The following is a 27,082-nucleotide window of genomic DNA, read 5'->3' as shown; positions in this document are numbered from 1 at the left end:
GGATGAGAATAAACTAGAACTTGAAGAATTGGAAGCAAAAGCACATACGTTGGTATTAGAATGAGGAGTTAACAAGCAAATTGACACCAGATGTTAGTTAATTCAGAAAACTAGAGGTGGGGTGTAGGGGTTTTATTAAACGCTCGCTGTGCAGAACATTCCACCGAGATGTAACACTGAGTGTCATAGGAAGTCATTCCTGCCTGTGGCCATCAAACTTTACAACTCCTCCCTCTGAGTGTCAGACACCCTGAGCCAATAGGCTGGTCCTGGATTTACTTCCACTTGGCATGATTAACATTATTATTTAATTATTTATGGTCTTTATATCGCTATATTTCTACACTATTCTTGGTTGGCACGGCTGTAATGAAACCCAATTTCCCTCGGGATCAATAAAGTATGTTTGTCTGTCTCACTCTCTCGTTGGCTTTATGAGGGCTGCAAAGAAAACAGCCACCAGGACTGTCACAGAGGCTTTTGAGCAAGCCTCCAGATGGCTATGGATTAACAAATGTGACCATGGACGAATGTTGCTGGGACACAAGCCAGAGCTTGATCAAACATGGCTGGGTAGCCTGGGCGAGATTGTCTGATATTGAAAGACCCGAAACACCCAATGACCCCAAGTAACATCACTGATGATGAGTCCCAGCACATCTTAAGATATATCTCAGCATCAAAGTAGACTTGTTCTTGTGGCAGGTTATGTATATATTTTTGTGAAGATTTGCTCAAGAGCAAGTTGAAGTGTATAATTATCTATCAATAAAAATAGTTTCATCAGATAGTCCACCATGCTCTGAATATAGATATATATTTTTTAAAACTTTGGTACATGCACATAGTTGAATTATATCTATAACAAATTCCTCTCAACATATAACTTACTCAGCTTACTCAGGGAGGTTTGCTGGTTTGCAGTTATGACTGTGGAACATGACTAATATTTTGTTAGTAAAAGGGTTTTTTTAAAAAAGAAATACCGATAATATAAAAGGCAGAAACAACGCAAGCACCCAATGTATTGTGCAGCAAATTATAGTTACAGCCATTCAGCAAAGAAACAGGACCTTCATCCCACCAAGTCCACACTACCATCAAATATTCACTTATACCAATCCAATTTACATGCCCTCCAAAGTTCAAAGTAGATTTATTATCTAAGTAGATATATGTCAACTAAGATGCATTTTCTCGCAGTCATTCACAGTAAATACAAAGAAACACAATGGAATCAATAAAAGACCACACATAACAAAGATGGAAAAAGCAACCAATGTTCAAAAGATGACAAACTGTAAATACAAAAAATAGAAAACAATAATAAGTAAATAAACAATAAATACAGTGCCTATAAAAAGTATTCACCTGACCCCCCCCCCCCTTGGAAATTTTAATGTTTTATTGTTTTACAACATTGAATAATAGTGGATTTAATTTGGCTTTTTTACACTGATCAACAGAAAAGACTCTTTCGTATCAAAGTGAAAACAAATTTCTACAAGTTGGTTGAAATTCATTATAATTCTTAAACATAAGATAATTGATTGCATAATTACTCACCCTTTTCAGGTCAGTATTTAGTAGATGCACCTTTGTAAGAAATTACAGGCTTGGTTGGTCTCTATCAGCTTTGCACATCTGGATACTGCAATTTTGCTCCATTCTTCTTTACAAAGCTGAGCAAGCTCTGTCTAATTGCATGGGGATTGTGTTTGAACAGTCCTTTTCAAGTCCAGCAACAAATTCTCAATTGGATTGAGCTCTGGACTCTGACTCGGCCACTCCAGGACATTAACTTTGTTGTTGCTAAGCCATTCCTCTGTAGCTTTGGCTTTATCCTTGGGGTCATTATCTTGCTGGAAAACAAAACTTCTCCCAAGTCAGTTTTCTTGTAGACTGCCAGGTTTTCCTCCAGGATTTCCCTTTATTTTGCTGCATTCATTTTTCCCTCTACCTTCACAAGCCTTCCAAGGCATGCTGCAGTGAAGCATGCCCACAGTATGATGCAGCCACCACCATGCTTCACAGTAGGGATGGTGTGTTCTTGATAATGTGTAGTGTTTAGTCTGATGGCCAAAAGGCTCAATTTTGGTTTCATCAGACAATAGAATCTTCTTCCACCTGATTTCAGCATCTCCCACATGCCTTCTGCTAAACTCTAGCTGAGATTTTATGTGAGTTTTTCTCAACAGTGGCTTTCTCTTTGCCACTCTCCCAAAAAGCTGCAACTGGTGAAGCACCCGGGCAACAGTTGTATGCACAGCCTCTCTTATCTCAGCCACTGAAGCTTGTAACTCCTCCAGAGTTGTCATAGTTCTTATGGTGGCCTCCCTCACTAGTCTCCTTCTTGCACCATCACTCAGTTTTGAGGACAGCCTTCTCTGGACAGATTTACAGCTGTGCCATATTGTTTCCATTTCTTGATGATTGACTTAACTGTACTCCAAGGGATATTCAGTGATTTGGAAATTTTCCTGTATCTATCTCCTGACTTGTGCTTTTCAATAACCTTTTCGTGAAGTTGCTTGGAGTGTTTTTTTGTCTTCATGGTGTAGTTTTTGCCTGGATACTGACTCTCCAGCAGTTGGACCTTCCAGATACAGTTGTGTTTTTCCTACAATCAATTGAAATACCTTGACTGCACATGGTGATCTCCATTTAACTAATTATGTGTCTTCTAAAACCAGTTGGCTGCAACAGTGATGACTTGGTGTGGGGTGAATACTTATGCAATCAATTATTTTGTATTTTATATTTGTAATTAATTTAGATCACTTTGTAGAGATCTGTTTTCACTTTGACACAAAGGAGTCTTTTTCTGTTGATCAGTGTCAAAAAAAGCCAAATTAAGTCCTCTGTGATTTAAAACAATAAAATATGAACACTTCTAAGGGGAGGGGTGAATACTTTTTTATAGGCACTGTTTTAAAAACATAAGATAAAGAGTCCTTGAAAGACAGTCCATAGTTTGTAGGAATTGTTCAGTGTTGGGGTGAGTGAAGTTAAGTGAGATTATCCCCACTGGTTCAAGAGGCTGATGGTTCAGGAGTAATAGCTGTTCCTGAAGCTGGTGGTGTTGGTCCTGGGACTCCTGTAACTTCTTCCTGATGGCTGCAGTGAGATGAGAGCATGACCTGGATGCTGCTTCCACCCTGCCTCGTGTGGATGTGCTCAATGGTGGTCTGTAGCTTTCTTCAAGCTGGCAATACCAGTGCTTTATCAGATACTTTAGCATTGACAGACATCGCTGTTATAGTCTGTTCCCCTTATAATTCTGCATATGTCTATCAGCTCTTCCCTTAGCTGCCTGCACTCCAAATAAAACAAACAAAGCCTATCCAGTCTCTTCTCATAACTGAGATGTTCTATCCAAGGATGCATCCTAGTAAATCTCCTCTGATGGAAGCAAGCAAGTGGGTGAAGTGAAGGTGCTGCTTCCTGAAGTTCTCACAAGGATAGCTGCTCGTTCAATAATAGAACACAAAACATAAAACAGTACAGCACAGAAACAGGCCCTTCAGCCCACATATTGTGCTGAACTAATTAAATTAGTAGTGAAATGATTAATCCCTTCTCTAACATAATGTCCATATCCTTCCATTTTCTTCACATTCATGTGCCTGACTAAAAGTCTCTTAAATGTTCCTAACGTAATCTGGAACATTGAATCTGATAGTGCTAGACTTTGGCCTTGATATTCCAGGCTTTCCAGGACAACAGCCATGCCACAATGGCTGCCAAAAGGCTGCACTCTTTTGCTTGTCATGACTAAACATGTCCATGATGGACATAAAGGTTGAGCTCTTGCTCGAGAAAGGTCTGCTTCTGGATGCAGTGGCTATGGTCTGCATTAGCTTGCCCTGTGGCAATTTAGATTCAAATTCAGACTCAGACTCATTTATTCTTCACATGCACATTGAAATAGTGAAACGTGTAATTTACGTTTACAGCCAACACATCTATTCTGGCGCCAACATAGCATGCTCACAGTGCTCAGCTGAACAACACAGAACATTACAAGCAAGAGAACAGCATCAAAATAAGCCTTGTTCCTCCCTCCCACCTACCCACAAACACAATCCACCAACCCCAAAACAGGTTGTCTTCAGCATGTAAACTGTATTGGTTGAGTTACTGAACAAGCAGACAGAGTCATGATTCTTTTATCCAGAGACATTGAGTTCCAATTCCACAGGGGAACTGAAATGCAAGCTGGTAATTGAAGGTGGAAATGTTGCTCTCGATTATGACAACCATGAAATTACTGGATTTTGTGAATAATCTATCAAGTTAGGCAGAGAGGGATATCTGTCATCTGGCCTTATGTGACCTCACACCAACCAAAGTGAACAACTCTCTCAGTACAGGGCCAATTACAGATGCACAATATATGTTGATATTGCCAGTGACATCTACATTCCTTAAAGATTTGCTTTATTTGTCACATGTACATTGAAACATACAGTGAAATGTGTTGTTTGCGTCAAATCAAATCAGCAAAGCTTGTGCTGGACATGGTGTCACTACACTTCAGGCACCAACATAGCATGCCCACAACTTACTAATCATAACCGGTACGTCTTTGGAATGTGGGAGGGAACCAGAGCACCTGGAGGAAACTCACACGATCAGGGGGAGAGCATACAAAATCCATACAAAGGCAGAAATAGGAATTCAATCCAATTATTGATTGCTGGGTGGTACTGTAAAGCAAATGTGCTAACCATTAAGACCACCCCCCCCCCCCCCACTTTCTCACATTCATTTCTGTGAACAAACAGATAGGAAGTCTAGGTCAAGGAGACATCAGAGCATAGAATAAACGTGCCATTACTACGTGCAAGAATTTGCAATAGAACCCATAACATGTCATCATTCAGGATACTAGATACAGAATGCTATTTAGTGCCTGGGAATGGTGGAAGTCAATCATGCTGTAATTTTTCATCTGCCCTAAATCAGATTGTTTGAAATTTATATTGCTATCAACCACCAACTGACAAATCTTATAAATTACTTTGTTCTAAAGTAATCGCAATCTATTTTTCAAAATATCAGTGAAAACTAGTTATGAATATTTCAAGTTATAGTCTGAAACTGCTTTGATTATAGGTCTTAAGTCTGGCATTGAAAGAACAAAATTGCATTGAAGCTACTCTAATAGTTGGTGAGAAGGGATTTACTGAGAAAATTGAAGGGTTGAAGAGTTACATGTTAGAAATCAGAACTTTGTGAAAAAGTGTTTAAAAGTTTGCAAAACAAGGCTATATTAATCAGATACTGAAGCTGCAAGGCACTGGACCGCAAGCCCCTACAGAAGATAGTAAAAACTGTCGAGAGGATCAAACTTCAAAGTAAATTTATTATCAAAGTATATATATGTCATCATATACAACTCTGAGATTCATTTTCTTGTGGGCATACTCAATAAATTTCTAGAATAATAACCATAACAGAATTAATGAAAATCTCCCAACTAGGGTGCCAACCAGAGAGCAGAAGACAACAAAATGTGCAAATACAAAAAGAAGAAATCATAAATAAATAAGCAATAAGTATTGAGAACATGAGATGAAGAGTCCTTGAAAGTGTGTCAATTGGTTGTGGAATCACTTCAATGATGGAGCAAGTGAAGTTGAATTAAGTTATCTCCTTTGGTTCAACAGCCTGAAGATTAAGATTAGGTAAAGTGAGTCCATCGTTCAGTTCAGTGTTGGGATGAGTGAAGTTATCCCCATTGGTTCCAAGAGCCTGATGATTGAGGGGTAATAACTGTTCCTGAACCTGGTAGTGTGAGTCCTGAGGATCTTGTACCTTCTTCCTGATCACTGGGGTATTCCTCCCCTCTATTTGTGACATTTACTGGGAACATTGTATGTGAAGCATTGTTGAGGATCCCTACTACAATCTCTTAGACCCACTACCATCAGGAAGGAGGTGCAGGAGCATCAGGACTAGGACTGACAGACTGAGGTCTTGTCATTAGGACAATGAGCTGTTTACTGTACTGTTTACCTGTGCTGCATACTTAATGCATTTTGGAATTATATTTTATTAACTTACTTGTGGTAATATTGTGTTTTATATAATCTGTGTGATATATGTCCTGTGGGTGCACTGTGGTCTGGAGGAACATTGTTTCCTTTGGTTTATATGTACAGTCAGATGACAATAAACTTGAACTTGATAATTACTAGGGTCCTTGTGACACTGGAATAAGGAAGATTTTTGTTTTGCAGAGAACAGAAGTTTTATTCAATGCAGTTTTCAATTGACTTCAGATTAAAGGGTACTTTAATACTTCCTAAAATTTAGTGGTTAATATAATTGTCTCTGTGCTATAACTTGCTATTAATAGTTGAGAACAGTTCCACATCCTATTACACCTGGTCTAATGCCAAGCCGAAACTGAGATGCAGGGGTCGAGTCACATATGCCTTCCACTTCCCTCATGAGAAAGATTCACAAAAAAATAGTTCCTCCTTAGCTATTCAGCTGCTTCACTGCCTCCCACATCTAATCAGAAAAAGAACAAACAGAATTTAAGAAGTCTGTGCCGCAATTTAATACTGCTCTGACTGGAGAGGAGGAAGTAACTGTGCTATTTATGCACAGACTGGCAATTTTTGTTTTGTTCTGGTCTCTGACCTTTCTTGGCTTTTTGAAGAGTTAATGAACTGGATAGAATCCTGGTACACATTCCAAAGTGATATCATCATCTTTGCGTGAAAGTTCACCTAAACAGTGTCTTTGTTACAATATAATGACAAATTTCATACAAGAGGGCTTTGACTCTCTGAAGAATGTCAGTTCTGGACCAAGTCTTCAGCGCAACAGCTGAGACGTTGTCATTGGTCTTTGTACTAACTAGTCTACTCTGTCAATAAAATCATGTGCCAAATGAACTGACTGAACATTTATCTCTGTGATGGTGGAAATGCCCAGAGAAGACAAGATGGATGATTCAGTTGATGTCTTTAGCAGGAGGTTGCAAATTCCTTGTTGTTTGCACCCAGGTCCGAGTTCAGAATTGTTCAATGCCTTTGCCAGAACACAAGTATTAAAGAGAATAAAATAATTATCACTCCTGATTCAATGCAGCACAAAAAAACACAAGACGTAGAACACAATAAATATGAATACATAAGATAGCTATTACGCATAGATTGATTGTAAGTCTATAAAGTGACACTGGGCACAGGAATGTCTGTGCATAACTGACAGGATATGATAAAGTAGTGGTGGCTGGGGATGTGGAGGGGTAGGTTAGTGGGTAGAGGTGTTGATCAGCTTTGAGTCTGGTGGTCCTAACGTGGATAGTACATAGCTTCCTCCCTGATGGGAGTGGGACAAACAGGATGGGAGGGTTCCTTCATGATGTTACTGGCTCTGTTCCGGCATCTTTCTGAAAATATGCTCCTGCTGGTGGGTAGGCTGGTGCTGGTGATGTGTTGGGCAGTTTAGGCTACCTATTGGAGAGCCTTACAGTCCTCCATAGTATAGTTTCTGTACCATGCAGTGATGCAACATGTTAGGATGCTCTCTACTGCCAAGGACACAAGTATAGATGTGCATAGTTCAGCTCTCTTCAGCCTCCTTAGAAAGGAGAGATGTTGGTGAGCTTTCTTAACTGTGTAGTATATTCTGCCATTACTTACTATGGGATGATCATGGAGTTTCCTACATTACAATACAATACTTGGTCTACCAATCAGTTTCATTCCCCTTTCTTTCTTTTCCTGTGGCCCTGTACATTATTCACTGTCACATCCCACCAACTATTTGTTGCTTATCGGCACAAGAGGTGATTCATAGCAACCAATCACAAACACAAGAGATTCTGCAGATGCTGGAAATCCAGAGCAACACACTCAAAATGCTGGAGGAACTCAGCAGGTCAGGTGGCAACTATGGAGAAGAATAAACAGTCGAAGTTTCAGGCTGAGACCCTTCATTAAGATTGGAAAGGAAGGGGAAGTACACTCTAATTTTCAGTAATTTCTCTATCCCACCCCTTCTCCCCTGTTCCATTCCCCATTATGGTTCCTCTCTTACTCCTTATTTTTCAGTCTACTGTTCTCTCTTTTCAGACGACTCCTTCTTCAGCTCTTTATCTTTTCCACCTATCACCTCCCAGCTTCTCACTTCATCCCCCCCACAACCTCCACCATCCTCCCATCTTCTACCTCACCTGATCTCACCCATCGATTGCCAGCTTGCACTCCTTCCTCTCCCCCTACCTTCTTATTCTGGCTTCTTCCCCCTTCCTTTTCAGCCACGAATGTCTCGAATTGAAACATCGACTCTTTATCCACCTCCGTAAATGCTGCCTGACCTGCAGATGCCTCCAGCATTTTAGTGTGTGTTTCACAGCAGACAAATTAGCCTGCCAACGTGATTTTGGGATGTGGGACGAAAGCACATCACACAGCAGAGACTCAAATGGACACAAGGGAAAGGTATCGGGATAAAACTTGAAAATGCAAGGTAGCAGTACTGACCACTGTTCCGTTATTCTACTTTGTCTTAATACCTGTTTAACAAAATGGGGCACAATGCAGAGATTTGGGAATTCTCTTCAATTTGTTTAATGCTAGCTCACATTCATTTTAGTGTTCTTTAGCAGGTTAGCATTCTATCAAGTCAGGTTCATGTTTAATTGTCATTCAACCATACGCATGAATACAGTCAAAAGAAACTGTGCCAAGGTGAAAAACACATAGCACATATAATTATGATAGCAGAAAAAAGATACCAAAATAATTAAAATATTAATAATATATCCCAAGTCCCTGAGTGTCACAGTCTGCATATTGATGGTGCACTTATATTGTCCCAAAGCCATGCTTCTGTAAGAACAAGCCCACAACAGTTCCTCATCTCACGCAAATGCAGGTGGAAACGAACGCAGTCCAGCTTGTCATTCATTGAGTGATCACTAAAAGGCAGAACCGATAGGAGGGGCCAATCCTCAACCCAGCACAGAATCAAGGGGCTTACAGCCATCTCCAGCATCTCCTTCCCTGGCGGTTGCAACAGGTGACCCCGAGGCATGAGGCCCTGGTCTGCACCGCAACCAAGGCCACACAGCTCCACTGCCATCAGTCTTTCTAATGACCCAGTGAGTCGGACTCACAGTATTCTGCATTACCAATATCCAACAGGGTCTTGCAATCACAATGTAAACATCCAAGACAATCATTTTCACCATTTGTTGGACCATGTACCATCTCTGACCGCTTCTTCCCTGGATGGCTGAAGCAGATGGCTATCAAGTAACTCGCTAGTGTAGAACTTGATGTTCCTAATATCCAACAGTGTCTTGTAATCATAAAAAAGTAAACATATAGACCTTCATATAGATCCAGAGAAGCCACTGTGACTAAGCATGCCCCATGGAATTACTGATGGCTTGAAAGAGATAGTTATGATATTAGAGAGACTATTTGCATTTATTTTTCAGGATGATTGCAATGTTGTCCAGTACAGTAGTTAATGTTTAATCCCTAATTGCCCCAAGTGGTGATGGGACAACTTCTTGTACTACTGCTGATAAGTAGAATATACCAGGATTTGGACCCAGCCACAAATGACAATATGCTTCCCAATCAGATGGTGTGTATGTCTGAGTATGTCAGTTTCAGATATACATTGAAACACAAGCATTTGTTTGTGTTAACAACCCACACACCCAAAGATGTGCTGGGGTTGGGCCACAGGTGTTGCCACACATTCTGGCACCAACATAGTATGCCCACATTGCTCAGCAGAATATGCAGGTGATGCTGTTCCCAAGTGCCTGCTGATCTTCTTGGAGGGAGAAATTGTAGGTTGCAGAGATCACTAGAGTATCAATGGGGATAAGATGCCATTGAAACATTCTGCTTTGCTCTAGCTGGAGTTGAGCACATTGTGTGCTGCTGCAACTGCTCTCTTCTTGGCAGGTGTCACATATTCTAGTGTAGTTCTGAACCATGTCTTGTTGCTAGTGGAAGGTTTGGGCACTGACCTCAGCACACCCAGCTTCCGACCTATTCTTGTCACTACTTAAGTTCCATGTGGCTGGTCTGGTTATTTTTTGGTCAATATATCAGGCGACCTTCTGCCACCCCTCCCCATTGACCCAGGATGTTTCTGTTGGGTACAACTGTGAGCTAAACAGCATCCATCACACAACTTCTATCTCAGTTAACTCACACAGTGTGACTGAGCTTATCCTCATTGTGAAAAGCCTGGTTAGGAAATTATTATTGATAACCAGCATAGGAAATTAAGAGTTAGGTAGAAAGATGTAAATCATAAATGCCCAGTTATCATGATGTCTTCCAAGAGGACCATAACGTCGTCGTGGTTTGGAGGTTTGCGTGCCTCAATGACTCGGAGAGCTATTTTGGCAGGAGTCAGGGCTTTATACTCCGGCTCATGGTAGGGTCATCCATGCTAAACAGGTTAAAGGGTAGAGGACAGACTAAAAGTGGTCCACCAGTCCTCCAGGTTCAGGGGTTCAGCTCAGGGTTAACAACCCTGACTGGTAAAACAGAACTGTTACGGAACCAGCAATAAAGAATCCTTCTATATCTGAGTGCAATGATGTTCCCCAGTCTCCACCCAGAGATCACATAACTGATAGTAGTGAAAACTGAGAGGAAGCCTGGAACACTGCCAGAGAAGGGGGATCTTTATTGCTGCCCTAAATGCCAGCGGTGTAACAGCAGTCAGTATTATGGTACATGTCCTCCATCTCTCCCCTTTCCATTCCTTCTATTGCATTTATAGTTTTTAAAATGGGAGTAGTTCACTTCTCTACCTGGTCCAACTATAGTACTAATGTAAAACCAGGCCCAATATGGAATCAATCCACCTCACTGAATTTCATGTCACCTAAAGCAAAAAGCTGATGTAATTTTTCTGATGCCATAATGAAATCTTATCATAATTATTACTTTAAACAGATGTTAATATATATAAACTTGCAAAATAATGTCACACGCAGGAAGCAGCAGTGAGACTATGAATACCTGAAACATATACATTGCATGAGATCCATGCCGTCAAATTTCACGTCACCTAAAAGGGAAAGCTGATGTAATTCTTCCGACTCACTCTCTTCTCCTATTGGTTTACTTTTTCTCCAGCCCTTTATCTTGTTCACCTATCACCTCCCAGCATCTTACTTCATCACCCTCCCCCATCCACCTGGTCCACCTAGCAACCTTCTAGCTTGTACTCCTTCCCCTTCCCCCACCTTCTTATTCTGGTATCTCCCCCCTTCCTTTCCAGTTGTAATCAAGGCTCTATGCCCAAAACATTGACTGTTTACTCCTCTCCATAGAAGCTGCCTGGCCTGCTGAGTTCTCCAACATTTTGTGAGTGTTACTCCAGAGTTACAGCATCTACAGAATCTCTTTTGTTTGTAATTCTTCTGATGGCATGGTGAAATCCTATTATCATAATTATTCTTTTAAGCAGATGTTAATACATATAAACTTGCAAAATAATATCACACTCTGGAGGCAGCAGTAAGACTGTGCATAACTGAAGCATATGTATGGCATGAGATCTCTTTACACTAATCTTCGCTGTAGACATACCTACCGCTGAAACCACAGACCACATACCTAATTGAATTGAAACACTTCACTTCAAAAAAAGCCCAAATCTGCACAATACACTGCCCACTAATGTCACGATCTGCGCCTTTGAACAGAGAACTGCAAAGCAATATCATTTCAAATAACCAGTTATTTTAAGATTTATCAGCTGCATTCATGAAATATCTGATAATTTGCACAGTTCCAAGAATCAAAACTGCTCAACTGTTTCATTATCGAATCCTAACTTAATAATTCTAATTTCTTATAATATAATCCTAGTATCTCATAACTTGCAGTTCCACAAACAAAACTTCTCAGCTGTTTCATTATTGAATGATATGAAATACAAGCAGAACACGTGATTAAAATAGTCATTAGACATTATAAATTCATACAAATAGTAACAGAAGGTTCAAAAATTATGTTCCTATCCCAGGGACAATTAACTTAGTTATTGCTGTAACTATTCATAGAAAAGCAGAAAACAGGAGCACAGCATGAGCCCTTGAAAATTAACTTTGCTTAATGTCAAGCCTGCTTCACTATTCAATATGATCATAGTCACTTATCGAAATTCAGTACCCCCACTGAGTTTACTGCCCGTATCCCTTGATCTGTTTAACCATGAGAATTCTATTTTACTCAAATATATTTCATGATTCGGTTCCAACTGCATTCTGTGATTCCATGGGTTCATCACTCTAAGAGAAGAAATTGCTCATCTTGGTCTTCAATGCTTTAGTCCTTAATCATAGTTCATTTATTTTATTTTTATTTATTTTGAGATACAGCGCAGAACGGCCCTCTAGACCTAATGAGCCGCACTGCTAGCAACCCTTAATTTAACCCTAGCCTAATCACAGGACAATTTACAATGGCCAGCTGGTACATCTTTGGACTGTGGGAGGAAATTGGAGCACCTAGAGGAAAACTATGCATTCCACAGGGAGCACATACCAACTCCTTACAGAGGAGGCTAGGACTGAACTCTGAACTCAGATCCCCCAGAGTGTAATAGCACTGTAACACTCTGTGACCCCAGGTCCCAGTCCTGGACCTGCAGTTGCGCTCTATGATTCTTGGTTGTGGTCGTGGTCCTTCCATTTTGCTCTGTGACCTCTGGTCCTGGTCCTGCTGTAGCACTCTGTGACCACTGGACCAGGGCTCCCTGTCAAAGTAGTGATGATACCATGATGATTATCCCATCATCAATCTTCACATTCTCTTCATATATTGACATGCTCATAAGATATAGGAGCAGAATTGGGCCATTCAGCCCATCAAGTCTTGTCCACTATTTCTTTATAACCATATAACAATTACAGCACGGAAACAAGCCATCTCAGCCCTTCTAGTCCGTGCCGAACACTTACTCTCACCTAATCCCACTGACCTGCACTCAGTCCATAACCCTTCATTCCTTTCCTGTCCATATACCTATCCAATTTTGCTTTAAATGACAATATTGAACCTGCTTCTACCACTTCTACTGGAAGCTCATTCTTATTTTACATCATTTTACCTCAGTCCTGTCAATACAGGAATCAATCTGGTGAGCTTTTGCTGAACTCCCTCCATTTTAGGAACATCCTTCTTCAGATAAGAAAGCCAAGACTGCACACAATACTATGGTCTCACAAAGGCCCTGAACAACTGCCCTTCTACTGAAATCCTCTTGCAATAAAGGTTTAAGTTTGTACTTAGTATGTATTCCAGAAAACACTTAGCCTCATTCTTAGATCTGAAACGCTTTACAGTACCAGCAACCTGAGTTAATTTCCTGTTGCTATCTGTAAGGAGTTTGTATGTTCTTCCCGTGACTGTATGGGTTTCCTCCAGGTGTTCTGGAGGTGTTCTGGCAAAGATGTACTGTTTAGTAGGTTAGGTGGTCATTCTAAATTACCCTGTGATTAAGCTATGGTTAAATTGGGGATTGCTGGGCAGCACGGCTTGAAGGGCCAGAAGGGCCTGTTTCACACTGTATCTCAATAACTAAATAAAAGAAACTTCACTGAGAAGTGCTTACAGAGAGGGGAGGAGGGATGATTACAAATCACAGACTTTTAACTTCATTAACACAAGAGATTCTGTAGATGCTGGAAATCCAGAGTAACACACACAGCTGGAGGAACTCAGCTTTTAATTTCTTGTGAATTCATGTTCCAAGGTTCCATTGTCTACTGCCAGCCTATTGAAATAGAAAAGACAGATATATACAACAGGTCACACTGTACAGAAACATTTCAGGAAAATGACCTTTCATCAAAACTGTGAAAAGTCAAAAGAGTAACACGTTTAACGATGCAAAAGAGAATGTTTGTGATTGGGTGGAAGGCGAGAGAGATAAAATATCAAAAGGAATGTTGAAGCTGGGTGAAAGAGGAGAGTAAAGGTATTATTGAATAATATAGCAAGTCTGTCTGGAAAAGCTGTATGTAGGAAATGTGAAGATATGTGAAAGTACCAGCAAGAAAGATTGAAAACTGCATGCTGGAACTGTGAGAAACAAAGGTTGGAAGTGATCTGAGATTGTTGTTAATATTAAATCCAGAAGGTTGGATCAGTTAGGTGCTGTTCTTCAACTTTTGTTTAAATTTCACAATCAGTATAGGAAGCTGAAGGAACAAAGATCAAAGAGCAAAAGTGTTGGAGAAGAAAAGTGACAGAAAAGTAGAAGTTCACTGTCATTTGGGTCTATCACCCCTTCCTTTCCAGTCCTGATGAAGTCCTTATTCCTCTACATCAGTCTCTGCCTGACCTGCTGAGTTCCTCCACCATTTTGTGTGTGTCCCTCTAGATTTCCAGCCTCTACAGAATCTCTCACGTGTATGGTTTTGTGCATATGGCTACATAAGAAATGTGCAAACTCCACACAAAAGTACTGGAAAGAGTTAAATAGCACCATAGGCTGCTGAAGAAAAGTGGCATCAGACATTTCAATCAGCTCCTCACCACCCCTTCATTATTCAGTAAGAGGAAAGGCATGAAAGCAGTACTGCTGAAAATGGGTCCTGCCCACTATGGTGGAGGAAACCCCTGCTTGACCAGAAAAGGCACATCAGAATCACTACTGAGAAAAGTGGTATCCTCGGAACAGAATGTATTGCAAATAGAGAAACAGAGAGAAAAGGAAGGAATTCCTGCTCATGAAGAGCATTGTAGGTGTTTGATTTGTTATTGCATGAACAGAGTTCCAACACACAAAAGGAAACTGTCCACCTTGTCTTGTTCAGAAATGTCCTCCTTGTCCAGAGCACTAATTGACTGCTTGAATGCTAGAATAAACTTTTCAGGTAACCTCTTCATTGCTGGGTGGTGACGAGCTGATTGAAATGTCTGATGCCATTTTCCTCATGAATAGTCTGAACTCCTCTGACGTGTATTGTGTGGTCTGTTGTCACTCACTATTTGCTCAGATAATTCATTCCTGGTGAAGATAGTCCTCAGGGTGGAAACAGTCTTTTCTGAGTGGTTGACTTCATTGGTATGACCTCTGGCCACTTTGTATGAGCATCCACAGCAATCAGAAACACGGAGTCCATGAATGGCCCAGCAAAGTCAATATGTACTCTTTGCCCTGGTGATGACAGCCACTCTCATGGGTGAAATGGTGCCTATGGGGCACACTTTGAACTTTTTGGCATCCCGAGCAGTTTTTGGCCAAGACTTCAATCTGTTTATCTATTCTCAACCACCACCCACAGCTCCAGGTGAGACTACTCATCTTGACTGTATCCAGGTGTCCTTCATGCAGATTCTCTAACACTCTGGTTTGCAATTTAGAGGGAACCACAACATGAGATCCACACATCAGCATTCTCTGACATGCCAACAGTTGATCTCATCTCACTGAGAACTTTGGAAACAAAGGGTTACCATGAGCTGGCCATCCATGCATGGTGATTTCATAGACTTTTGAAAATGTTGGGTCATTCCTTGTTTCTCTTTGTATTTCAGCATTTGTTACTGGCAACTGGTCCACAAATGCTGTGTGGAACACCTCTGCTGGGTCACAATATGAAGACTTATCTTCTTCAGTTGCCAACAGCGAAAGATGTGACAAGCCATCAGTGTTGCTGTGGTGCTTCGTACCCTTGAATTCTAAGACATAAGAGTGGGCTCCTAGGAATTGTGCCCAATGTTGTAATCAGGTAGCAGCCATCACTGGAATTCCCTTCCTGAGACTGAAAATGGCCACAAGGGGCTGGTGATCTGTCACTAGCATGAACTTTTGTCCTTAGAGGTAGTGGGGGAACTTCTTCATTCCCCATACTAGACTAAGGGCATCTCAGTCAATCTGTGCAGTTACATTCTGCGCTTGTCAGTGATCTTGAAGCAAATGCAATCAGATCCTCAGATCCATCTTCCATGGTGTGTGACAAAACAGCTCCAATGCCATAAGGGGATGCATCGCATGCCAGTCTGATGAGTAGCGATGGGTCATAATGGGTGAGCAGTTCACCTGATGTTATTAATCTTTTTGTTTCCTTGAATGCTCTTTCACATCCTTCTGACCATTCCCACTTTTCTCTTGTCTGTAACAGTGCATTCAATAGGTGCAGCACTGTAGCAATGTTTGGAAGAAACCGGTGGTAGTAGTTCACAAGGCCCAAGCATGACCTGAGTTGATACATATTCTGGTTTGGGTGCTTCAGTCTTCTCTTGTGACTTATGTAAGCCAAGCTTGTCAAAGACATGTCCACAATATGAGGTTTCATTCTTGAAACACTCACATTTCTCTCTCTTTGCACACAGACCATACTCACTCAGCCTGATAAGCACTTTACCAAGGTTCTGGAGCTGCTCTTCATCATTCTTCCCAGTCATGATGATGTCATCAAGGTAACATTGTGTTCCAGGGATATTTTGGAGCACTTCATCCATTGCTCTTTGGCATTGCTTCAACTCCAGCAATTTGGGATAATTATACTGGAATAGTCCCTTGCAAGTGTTGTGAGAAACTTCCTGCTTGACTCCTCAATCTCAATTTGTAGATAGGCTTGTGACAAGTCAATCTTTGAAAACCTATCCCTACCTGTCAAAGATTCACAAGTGTCTACTATTTGTATCAGGGGATACTGCACAGTGTGCAGCACTGAATTAATACTCACTTTGAAATCCCCACATATGCAAATAGCTCTGGCCTTGCCTTTCTTGATCACCGGGCCAATGTGTGTGGCCCAATCACTCCACTCAACCTTGGAGAGAATTCCAGATGCCTCCAAGTTTTGAAGTTCAGCATCCACTTTAGGACAGATTGAGTAAAGCACTGGATACAATTTATGGAATCTTGGTGTTGCAGCTTCATTCAATTCAATTCTGGCCTTTATGCCTTTGAGTTTACCAATCCCCTTCTCAAACACTTTCTCATCAACATTAAACAGCTGTGCCAGGCTCTGCCTAGTGCTTACATTTGGGTTGCCATTGACTGTTGATGCCACACTGAGAGCTTTGAGTGCTGGTCTAGTTGGATTTTTTTCAACCAGTTACATCCAAAAAGTGCTGGCCCTCTACTTTTCAACACTTAAATTTCTAGCTGCTAAAAAATAAAGCTGACAACAATTACAATGAGTTCCACAACAGTCTTACACAGGAAGGCATTGAATTGATCAGGACAGCTGCATTATGGAGCATGTTCTGGCATCACCTATGCTCAGGTGTTAGATCACAGCCATTTTATAACAGTGATGGGCAAAGCGATTTAATCATGGTGCTATTTGATACTGCTGAAAATCTCGACTTCTGGAATAGCAAATTGCTCAGTGGAGATATGGAAAGCAATATACATACATATACAGTACTTACTGTAACTGATTTACTTGGCTATTTTTTCTTTCTATGTTATCATGTATTGCATTGTGCTGCTGCTGCTGCTAAGTGAACAAATTTCACGATACATGCTGGTGATAATAAAGCCGATTTTGATTCTGACAAAGTGACTGATTAGATATTTTCATTTCTGTGCAGGTGTACAGCTGTACCTAATAATATGACCACTGAGTGTAGGGCACATTAACATCACTTCCACTAGCTAAATAATTTGTGACTGAAGCCATCTGGCCTAGGAAATGAAGCAACATCTCCTCCAAATTACTCAGCAAGTAAAATAATTGCTGATCCCATCGATGTTCCTAATATTACAATTGCTTTCTTATGCATGGCTAACGCTGAGTTTTAACTTCCCAAATGTATGCACATAATTGATATCAAACAATAATGCTCTTTGCATAACTGAACGCTTTTAAATCCACATCTATCTTTCTTGGAACTCCTTGTCTGACATCTTCCAAATCATGTTTCCATGCTGCCACATCACTAAAATAGGAGTTATAAAAATTACTTATGACCTGTTAAGAAATTTAGTAAAACATATATACTGTAAATAGCTACTTAGCAACAATTCAGACAAATAACATATTACTTATTAGATTTTGGAGAAAGCACAGTGTTTTGAACAACAAGGTCTATTAAATGCAGGGGGTTATGTTGGACTAAGAGAAGCTCAGTTAGGGTCCAAATGTTATTTTTATTCTTGAAAGTGACAGTAATGCATTAGATGCCAAACACCATCAAGTCCTAACATGCTAATTTGTGATCTCAAGTGTATTCATTGCATTGTTTTTTATATGAAGTGCCAGTGGTGTTTGTGCAGCTTTGACAAAGGTAGCCCATCTTCCTCTGTCCACCTTGAACTGTTTACGTCAACTTTGAACTGTTTACAAATTTTAACATGGCCGGCCATGCCCTCCTCCTTCAATATTTCTCTACTTCTAAAGATTAAAGACTAGCTTTATTTGTGACATGTACATTGAAACATACAGTGAGATGCGTTGTTTGCATCAACGACAAATACAATCCAAATTTGTGCTGGGGGCAGTCTGCAATTGTCTCCAGGCTTTCGGTGCCAACTTAGCATGACTAGAATTTACTAACCCTACCCCATATGTCTTCTGAATGCTTGGAAACTGGAGCACCCAAAGGAAACCCACGCAGTCAGGGGAAGAATGTTCAAAATTCTTACAAACAGCAGTGGAAATTGAATCCCAGTCGGTGATTGCTGGTGATGTAAAGAGCTAAGCTAAACACTATGCTACTGTGCCACCCACGTTATCCATCTGGATTGCTTTATTCATTAATATCTGGCTAGTTATAGTCAGATAGGCACCAACAGTAGCTACAACTCCTGCAACTATAGTTACCTATCTTCCACTCCCTCCATAGTTCAAAGTAAATTTTATTATCAAAGTACATATATGTCACCATATACAACCGTATATCTTTTTGTAGGTATACTGAGCAAATCTATAGCAACTATAACAGGATCAATGAAAGATCAGCCAGAGTGTAGAAGACAACAAACTGTGCGAACGCAAATATAAATAGATAACAATAAATAATGAGAATATGAGATAATGAGATAAAGAGTCCTTAAAGTGAGATCATTGATTGTGGGAAACATCACAATGGGTGGTCAAGTGAGTGTAGTTATTCCTGTTTGTTCAAGGGTCTGATGCTTCCTACCTGCAACTATAGAGTGAAGCCTTCAGGATAATTGCTAGAATATAAGGCATTTACCTCCTGGCTGAGTGTGACCATAACTAGTTACACTCAGTAGGTCAATGCCTGTGGAGTTAAGCACAAAAATAGCAGACACAGGAATCAAATCTGTATGCACTGCAGATTGATATCACAATTTGCCTATGTTGCACTCTTCTTGTGGGTGTTGGCAGTACCTGCACTAACACGCTCGACAAATACGGTCCGGCGTAACACTTGACAGAAACAAGTACCTACGGCTATAGCACCCAAAAAATGCAAACTACTCAAGCACATTTTGTACCCTGATTTTTTACAGGTACTTCTTATGCAATATAGCTGATGTCACAAAATTAGCAGTGTTTTTACTTGAAGGTGTTTTGGCATTCTAAAGAATTTCAATTATCTTCCTTCAAGAATAAGAATTACTCTTGAAAACAATTGAGGTTCGTTTGGTCCCAAACAGCCAGCTACATTTAATAGATCTTGTTTCTCAAAATCTAATATGTTGTACAGAACATATGCTATTTACCTGATTTGACAATTGTTGTAAATTAAGCTTTTAGATTATGAAGAACCTATCAACCTCCACTTTAAATATACCCAATGACTTGGCTTCCACAGCCGTCTGTTGCAATGAATTCCACAAATTCACCACCACCTGTCAAAAAAAAACCCTCCTCACCTCTGTTCTAAAGGGACACGCTTCTATTTTGAGTCCCCCCCACTATAGGAAACATCTACTCCACGTCCACTCTCAGTCTTTCAATATTTGATAAGTTTCAATGAGATCCCATCTCATTTTTCTGAACTCCAGTAATTACAGACCCAGAGCCATCAAACACCCCTCATATGTTAACCCTTTCATTCTTGGAATCATTCTCACAAATCTTCTCTGGGCCTTATAGACAGAACCTCTGTATAGCCCATTCTAATTTCTAGAGCCTCCAAAATAATAGCCAAGTGGTGGAGCTGAAACCCAGCTATATAAGCATTAATATTGGCCATGATGGTGGCAAAACAAGGTGCCTAGAGAAAATGCAGGAAATAGGTGCTTGTTTTTTTACCCCCATATTCTGGTAAAGAGACAGATATTTGAGGCCCTGCTCTAAGATTGCTCATCCTGAGGCAACAAATACCAGATTTGCAACCACAAAGGCACCTTTCCCTCTGTACATGAATGAATACATTGCTCAGGGATGTAGGAATTCTTTTATTGACATGCATGTACTGCTCCCAACTGTTCCAATCCAACACCAGAATCGTCCCATCCACTACATCATGTATTTTAACAGCTACAACAGTGACCATTAGGGTTAATGCAAGTACAAATCCTTGATGAATACCAGAAATTCCTTTCTAAGTGATAAAAAGGTATAAAGATAATTTTCATAAAGATCTACAGAAATGGTAAATGGGAACTACCAATCCATATAGATTCTCCTACCTTTGTGATGTCATGTATTGTAATAAATACTTTCTCTATCCATAATATAACCTTCTGTATGAGGCAAAACAAAATAAACCTGAGGAATCATTAGATTGAATAATTAGAAAACTTATCTCCTATCCACTATGCAAAGGATGCAAATTGATCTTGAATTAGTATCTCGGCTCCCAGAACATATCCAGTAGAACAAATTGGTTTTCAATTTGCAGCTCCAGTCCCAAAGTTTGTGACAATTCCAGAAATTCTTTCATTAGTGCAATATTTACTGTGCTGCACTTGAGAATTTAATCTAAAAATCAATTCACCCATTGTGGCTGAATAGCACACGTACGCAGGGGACCTAGCCTAAGTTTAACCTGCATGGCCTACATTTAACCTACTTAGCCTACAGAGCACACATATGCAGGGGAAATAGTCTACGTATAGCCTACATTCAACCTACATAGCACACATATGCAGGGGACGGAGGCTAAATTTTCAGATGTGTGTAATTGGAGCAGCTGAAAATGCAGAGTGATGAAAAAGCACACCAGTTTTCCCTACTATTCCACTCCTACACCTGAATATGTGCCTCCTCAATCTTCCCATTCACCACATCACATGCTTTCTTCAGTTTTATCTTACAAGTGATACAACTCCACACTTCCGACATTCATCTACACTGAGCAGAATATTCATGAGTAGATGGAAGACATCAAATAAACAACAGTGGGAATCAGAACTGAAACCTTGGAGTCAAATCTTGGCAATCAAATATTGACAGCAGCGTACAAAACTATGAGGGGAATTGAAAGGATAAATGTAAGAAGGCTTTTTCCACTGAGGTTGTGGGTTAAGAGGAACATGGGGGGAGGGGAGCTTCTTCACTAAGAGGCTGGTGACAGTGTGGAACGAGCTGCAAGTGGAAGTGGTGGATGCAGATTTGATTTCAAAATTTAAGAGCAATTTAGATACCTAAATGGATGGGAGGAGTATGGAGGGCTATACTTTGGGTGTGGGTTGATGAGACTATGACTACTAACAGCTTGACATGGACTAAATGGGCCGAAGTTTCTGTTTCACTATGACTCTGTATTTCCTTAATAATTAACTAGGCTACTATATATAATATCTGTCCTCTTCTTTCTTTATATTATTAATATTATTTATTTATTGAGATATAGCTCAGAATAGGCCCTTCTGAACTTCAAATCATGCTGTCCAGCAACCCTGATTTAACCCTAGCCTGATCACAGGACAATTTACAATGACCAATTAACCTACTAACCAGTGTGTCTTTGGACTATGGAAGGAAACTGAAGCACCCAGAGAAAACCTATGCATTCCACAAGGACATAGAGAGACTCCTTACAGATGACATCAGAATTGAACTCCGAGCTTCGCCCTCCTCCTCCCCCCAGCTGTAATTGCATCATGCTAACCCATACTCTATTCTGTGAATTGTGTCTTACCTGATTGATAAAGTGAAGTCCCCAGGGTTGCTTTTGCTGGGTCGTGCTAGGAAGCTCCCATGAACTCCTCTGTTTAGTAAGAGATGTTCTGCTTCAATCCCAGATATATTAGGATGAAACCACCTATGCAAAAAATAAAAAAATAAAGATAATCTAAAATGAATCAAAAGAATAAAAGATAATTCTATCTCACAGGCCCTCCGCTGGTCAAGATTGACCATGGATGCTGTATCCAAGCTGTCTATGTGATGCACAAGCTAATACGCAAGCCAGGGCAGTATATGCGGCTCCCCCTCTCCACACAGATTATGAATCCATAGGAATGGCAGAGTATACAGTTCGGCGCCAGTGTATCACAAGAGTGCCAGTCCGTGTTGAAGTCGAAGTAGCACTGCCTTAGGGATTCCAGCTCTGGATTTTTCATCAGGGTATACTCCAAATTCTTCCTTATGAGTGGATATAGTCACAAGGCAGCAGGGGTTTGAGATCAGAGTTTTCCTTCTCCTAGATGAGTGCCAACCACAGCTGACGAGGCCCATCAGCCCAAAGCATCTGGTTTTAAGGCACCAGTAACTCGCCTTTGCCCCTTCTTCCATCAGTAGAAACAGTTCTGCTGGGCTTCATACGTCATACATGAAGGCCAGGAGCTGGACTTGGTTGTCAGAGGCTATTTCAAATGCACACCATTAGGAGCATTTTATAGATGGTGGGACTTTATCCTCAATACCACCCCTGGATATGACAACCTTAAGGAACCAATAATTCAATAATGTTGTTTACTAAAAAACTGATATCCAATAGTTTTAATTAAACAATCGGAAATTGGGTTTCTTTAATTTTGGATGCTATTGAACAGTACAGTAATATCTGAAGAATCTTACTTTTGAATTAAAGTATTCTGTCAGAGTAGCAGAGCATAGCTTTTATCCACCCCATCCCCCTCAAGGCTTTTTCATTATGTAAGCTTAGAAGATAGAACACAGAACAGCACAGCACAAGAGCAGGCTCTTCAGCCCACAGTGTTGTGCCAAACCAAGTACCAACTTAGTAATCACACACAATGCAGGCCAGGCAGCATCTATGGAAAAAAGTACAGTCGATGTTTTGGGCCAAGACATCAGTGAAGTGATTTCCCAATCTATGTCGGTTCTCAGTGATATACAGGAGGCCACATTGGGAGCACTGGACACAGTGTATGACCCCAACAAACTCACAGATGAAATGTCACCTCACTTGGAAGGACTATTTGCGGCACTTCACCTCTGAGTCTGTTGGGGTCATATACTGTGTCCGGTGCTCCTGGTGTGGCCTCCTGTATATCGGTGAGACCCGACATAGATTGGGAGACCATTTCACCGAGCAGCTATGCTCCATCTGCCAGAAAAACCAGGATCTCCCAGTGGCCACCCATTTTAATTCCATTTCCCCATTCCCATTCCAATATGTCAGTCCATGGCCTCCTTCACTGTCACGATGAGGCCACACGCAGGTTGGAGGAACAACACTTTATATTCCGTCTGGGTAGCCTCCAGCCTGATGGCATGAACATTGATTTCTCAAGCTTTCAGCAATGCCCACCCCCGCCCTCCCCTTCACCATTCCCCACCCACTTTTTACTCTCTCACCTCATCTCCTTACCTGCCCATCGCCTCTCTCTGGTGCTCCTCCCCCATTTTCTTTCTTCCATGGCCTTCTGTCCTCACCAATCAGACTCCCCATTCTCTAGCCATGTATCTCATTCACCAACTATATACTTCATTCTTCCCTCTCCAAGTTTCACCTATCACTTTGTGTTTCTCTGTCCCCTCCCCCACCTTTTAAAGTCTATTTTACTCCAGTCCTGCTGAAGAGCCTGGGCCTGAAACGTCAACGGTACTTTTTTTCCACAGATGCTAACTGGCCTGCTGAGTTCCTCCACAGCATTTTGTGCGTGTTGCTTGGATTTCCAGCATCTACATATAATCTCTTATTTGTAACTCAGTAATCAAATGGCTAAACTACACTGATCTCTTCTGCCTACAATTTGAATGATTGTTCCATAATTTGCTAGTAAACTTCAGCCTTCATTTCCACCTTCAAGCCAATTCTTAAAATGTCTAAGCTTTGAGTCTTGTCAAATTCTGCTTGTGGCGTGTCTTGGGATAGTACACCAAACTGAAACAATGAAGCAAATCAGCACTCATTGAATATGGCAGTAATCTGCGTACCATGTTAAGTAATCTCTGAAAATTGTTAATAATAATTACTTTTGTTGATTATTTCTGTGATAATCAGTATTACAAAGGTCAGCCTCAGCTTGGATTTGTAATACTTATGCATTTGTTTACTTTATCATTTCACATAGAAGTATTACAGAAAATGGAAACTGAAAATGTTAGAAGATAATGGAAATGGCTTTCATAGACAATACCAGCAATGATGCTGAATGTTAAGGATATGTGGCTAGATTCACACAAAATGCTGTCAAAGCATATTAGGTCAAGCAGCATCTATGGAAAGGAATAACGAGTCACCGTTTTTGGCCTAAACCCTTCATCAGGAAATTGGGATGAGTCCTGATGAAGGGGCTCAGCTGAAAATGTCGACACTATTCCTTTTCATAGATGCTGTCTGACCTGCTGAGTTCGTCCAACATTTTCTGTGTGTTACTCTCGATTTCCTGCATTTGCAAAATCCCTTGTGTTTGCGATCTCTTATCAGATTCCTTCTTCTTCAACTCTTCACCGATTCCACCTGTCGTCTCCCAGCATCTCACTTCAAAACTTCCCCACCCACCTACCTTCACCCTCACCTGGTCTCACCCATTACCCTCCACCTATTTTCTTATTTTGGCTTATTCCTCTTTCCTTTCCAGTCCTGATGAAGGGTCTCGGCCTGAAACATGTTTCTTCCCCTCCACAGATGCTGCCTGACCTGCTGAGTTCCTCCAACATTTTGAGTGTGCTGCTCTGGATTTCCAGCATCTGCAGAATCTCTTATGGTTAGATTCTCTCTCTATAATATGTACTGTACCATTGAAAATACTATCCATCGCTTTACTGATGATTTTGAGAGAATGATTAGTGGTAATTACATTGATTGCATTTGCCTGCATTTCCTGGATAGGATATCCCTGGACAGTTTTCCACATTGCAGCTTGGTGGCAATGAAGCTGGTTTGCAACTTTAACAGTATTTCTAGCAACACGGATGCTGAGCAACATGCACAAAATGCCGGAGGAACTCAGCAAGTCACGCAGCATCTATGGGAAGGAATAAAGAGTCAATGTTTAAAGGGCCTGACGAAGGGTTTCAGCCTGAAGAGTTGACAGTTTATCCTTCTCCATAGATGCTGCCTGACCTGCTGAATTCTGACAACATTTTGCATGTGTTAGTCTGGATTTCCAGCATCTGCAGAACCTCTTGTAATAAAAGTTCAAAGTTCAAAATAAATTTATTATCTAACTACATATATGTCACCATATACAACCTTGAGATTAATTTTCTTGTGGGCATATCAATAAATTTATAGAATAATAATCATAACAGAATCAATGAAAGACTGCCCAACTTGGGCGTTCAACCAGAGTGCAGAAAACAACAAACTGAGTAATACAAAAAGAAATAAAAATAATAAATAAATAAGCAATAAATATTGAGAATATGAGATGAAGAGTCCTTGAAAGTGAGTCCATTGGTTGTGGGAACATTTCAATGATGTGGCAAGTGAAATTGAATGAAGTGAATGCTGCCTACCTCACTGAATATTTGCAACAGTTTCCGCACTAGATCTGCTTGGTTTAGTGGTGTGGCTAATCCTTTAGCTCAAGAATTCAACATTAAATTCACTATTACCTTTGCTTTAGTCAGTGCTCTTTCCATCTTGTTTTCTTTCCCCGTAGATACTGACTGACCTGCTCACTTTATCAACATTTCCTGTACTTAACATATTTGCATACTGCAAAAATAATTACCAGAATACTGGCACCATTATCAAAACTATTTATTGCTCTGAACAACCACACTGTTTATCAACCATTAAACAGACATTTCCACATTTTTAATTTTATTTAGAGATACCGCATGTAACAAGCTGTTGCAATCCAACAAGCCACACTGCCTGGCAACCCACCGATTTTTACCCTAGCCTAATGACCAATTAACCTCTGAACCGATACATATTTTGACTATGTGTGGAAACCGGAGAACCCAAAGGAAACCAACACATTCGTGGGGGAAAATACAAACTCCTTGCAGACAGTGCCAGAACTGAACTCATATTTTCAGACAGTACAGTCCTCATTTTAAATATCATTTACAAAAGTTGTAGCAAAGCCATGAATAAGAGAAAAATAGTAACTGGCTTAGTTCAGTAACCACAACTATGAATTGGTTTTGACATTACCGTTTGGTATTTGCTTATCTGATGGCAGTTCATAATTTCTTAAAATCATTTTTTAAAATCAGAAGGTTAAGTAACATACAAAATTTACCAGTTAAATATATAATGCCTTAATCGTGCTTTTCAAGAAGAATTGTGGTGCATTACTACATGTTTTTTTCTCAAAAATATACTTAATAATTTTAAGTAAGTTAGTTTTTATGTTTTAAAGGTATTAAGTATCAATGATGTGTGTCTCTATATGCTTAAAACAACTATATTTCTTCATATCAGCTACAAGGCACAAAAGAAATCAACCAACATATCTTCACCATCATTTTTACAGTTCTTTGTGGCTAACCATATTTTCCATCTAAAACTCATCCTTTGTTCCATTCACCAGAAACTAAATTCGGCGACAAATAGTCAGATTTCCATCATATAACCCTGAGCTATCAGATATTTCCAGTTTTTAGTTTTTATGTTGAGCAAGGAAAATTTGAATGTGATAACATTAATACAACAACTTTAGAAGCTGCACTTGTTCCCAGGCTGAGCTTACTCTTTAGTTTACATTGGAAAATAATTACAATTGGATTGATAGAATTTAATGACAAGCTTATTTAAACTCTGCCACAGACAGTCCCAAACCCAGCTGTGGAAGTCGGGCAAGGGGCTAGCAACCC

At 40.4% G+C, this 27,082-nt stretch overlaps 1 protein-coding gene across 5 annotated transcripts in view; it reads right to left on the bottom strand.

Moving 5' to 3' along the window:
* ptpn11b (protein tyrosine phosphatase non-receptor type 11b) overlaps window positions 1–27,082 on the bottom strand; it is a 142,271-nt gene that overhangs the window by 72,045 nt on the left and 43,144 nt on the right. For 4 of the 5 annotated variants that reach the window (XR_012096698.1, XR_012096699.1, XM_073032324.1 and 1 more), the window contains exon 2: window positions 22,038–22,160. The exons of the other annotated variant lie outside the window; for it this stretch is intronic. Coding sequence is in view for 2 of the 4 variants with exons in the window: in XM_073032324.1 (XP_072888425.1) it covers window positions 22,038–22,160 (123 nt within the window). In the remaining 2 variants the exon portion in view is untranslated. The remainder of the gene's footprint in view (window positions 1–22,037; window positions 22,161–27,082) is intronic. 5 annotated transcript variants of the gene reach the window in all.

The sequence above is a fragment of the Hemitrygon akajei genome, chromosome 29, assembly GCF_048418815.1.
Source record: "Hemitrygon akajei chromosome 29, sHemAka1.3, whole genome shotgun sequence".
NCBI classification, from domain to species: Eukaryota; Metazoa; Chordata; class Chondrichthyes; order Myliobatiformes; family Dasyatidae; genus Hemitrygon; species Hemitrygon akajei.
The sequence above is the reverse complement of the archived record's forward strand: the minus strand, read 5'-3'. Positions and strand labels throughout refer to the sequence as shown.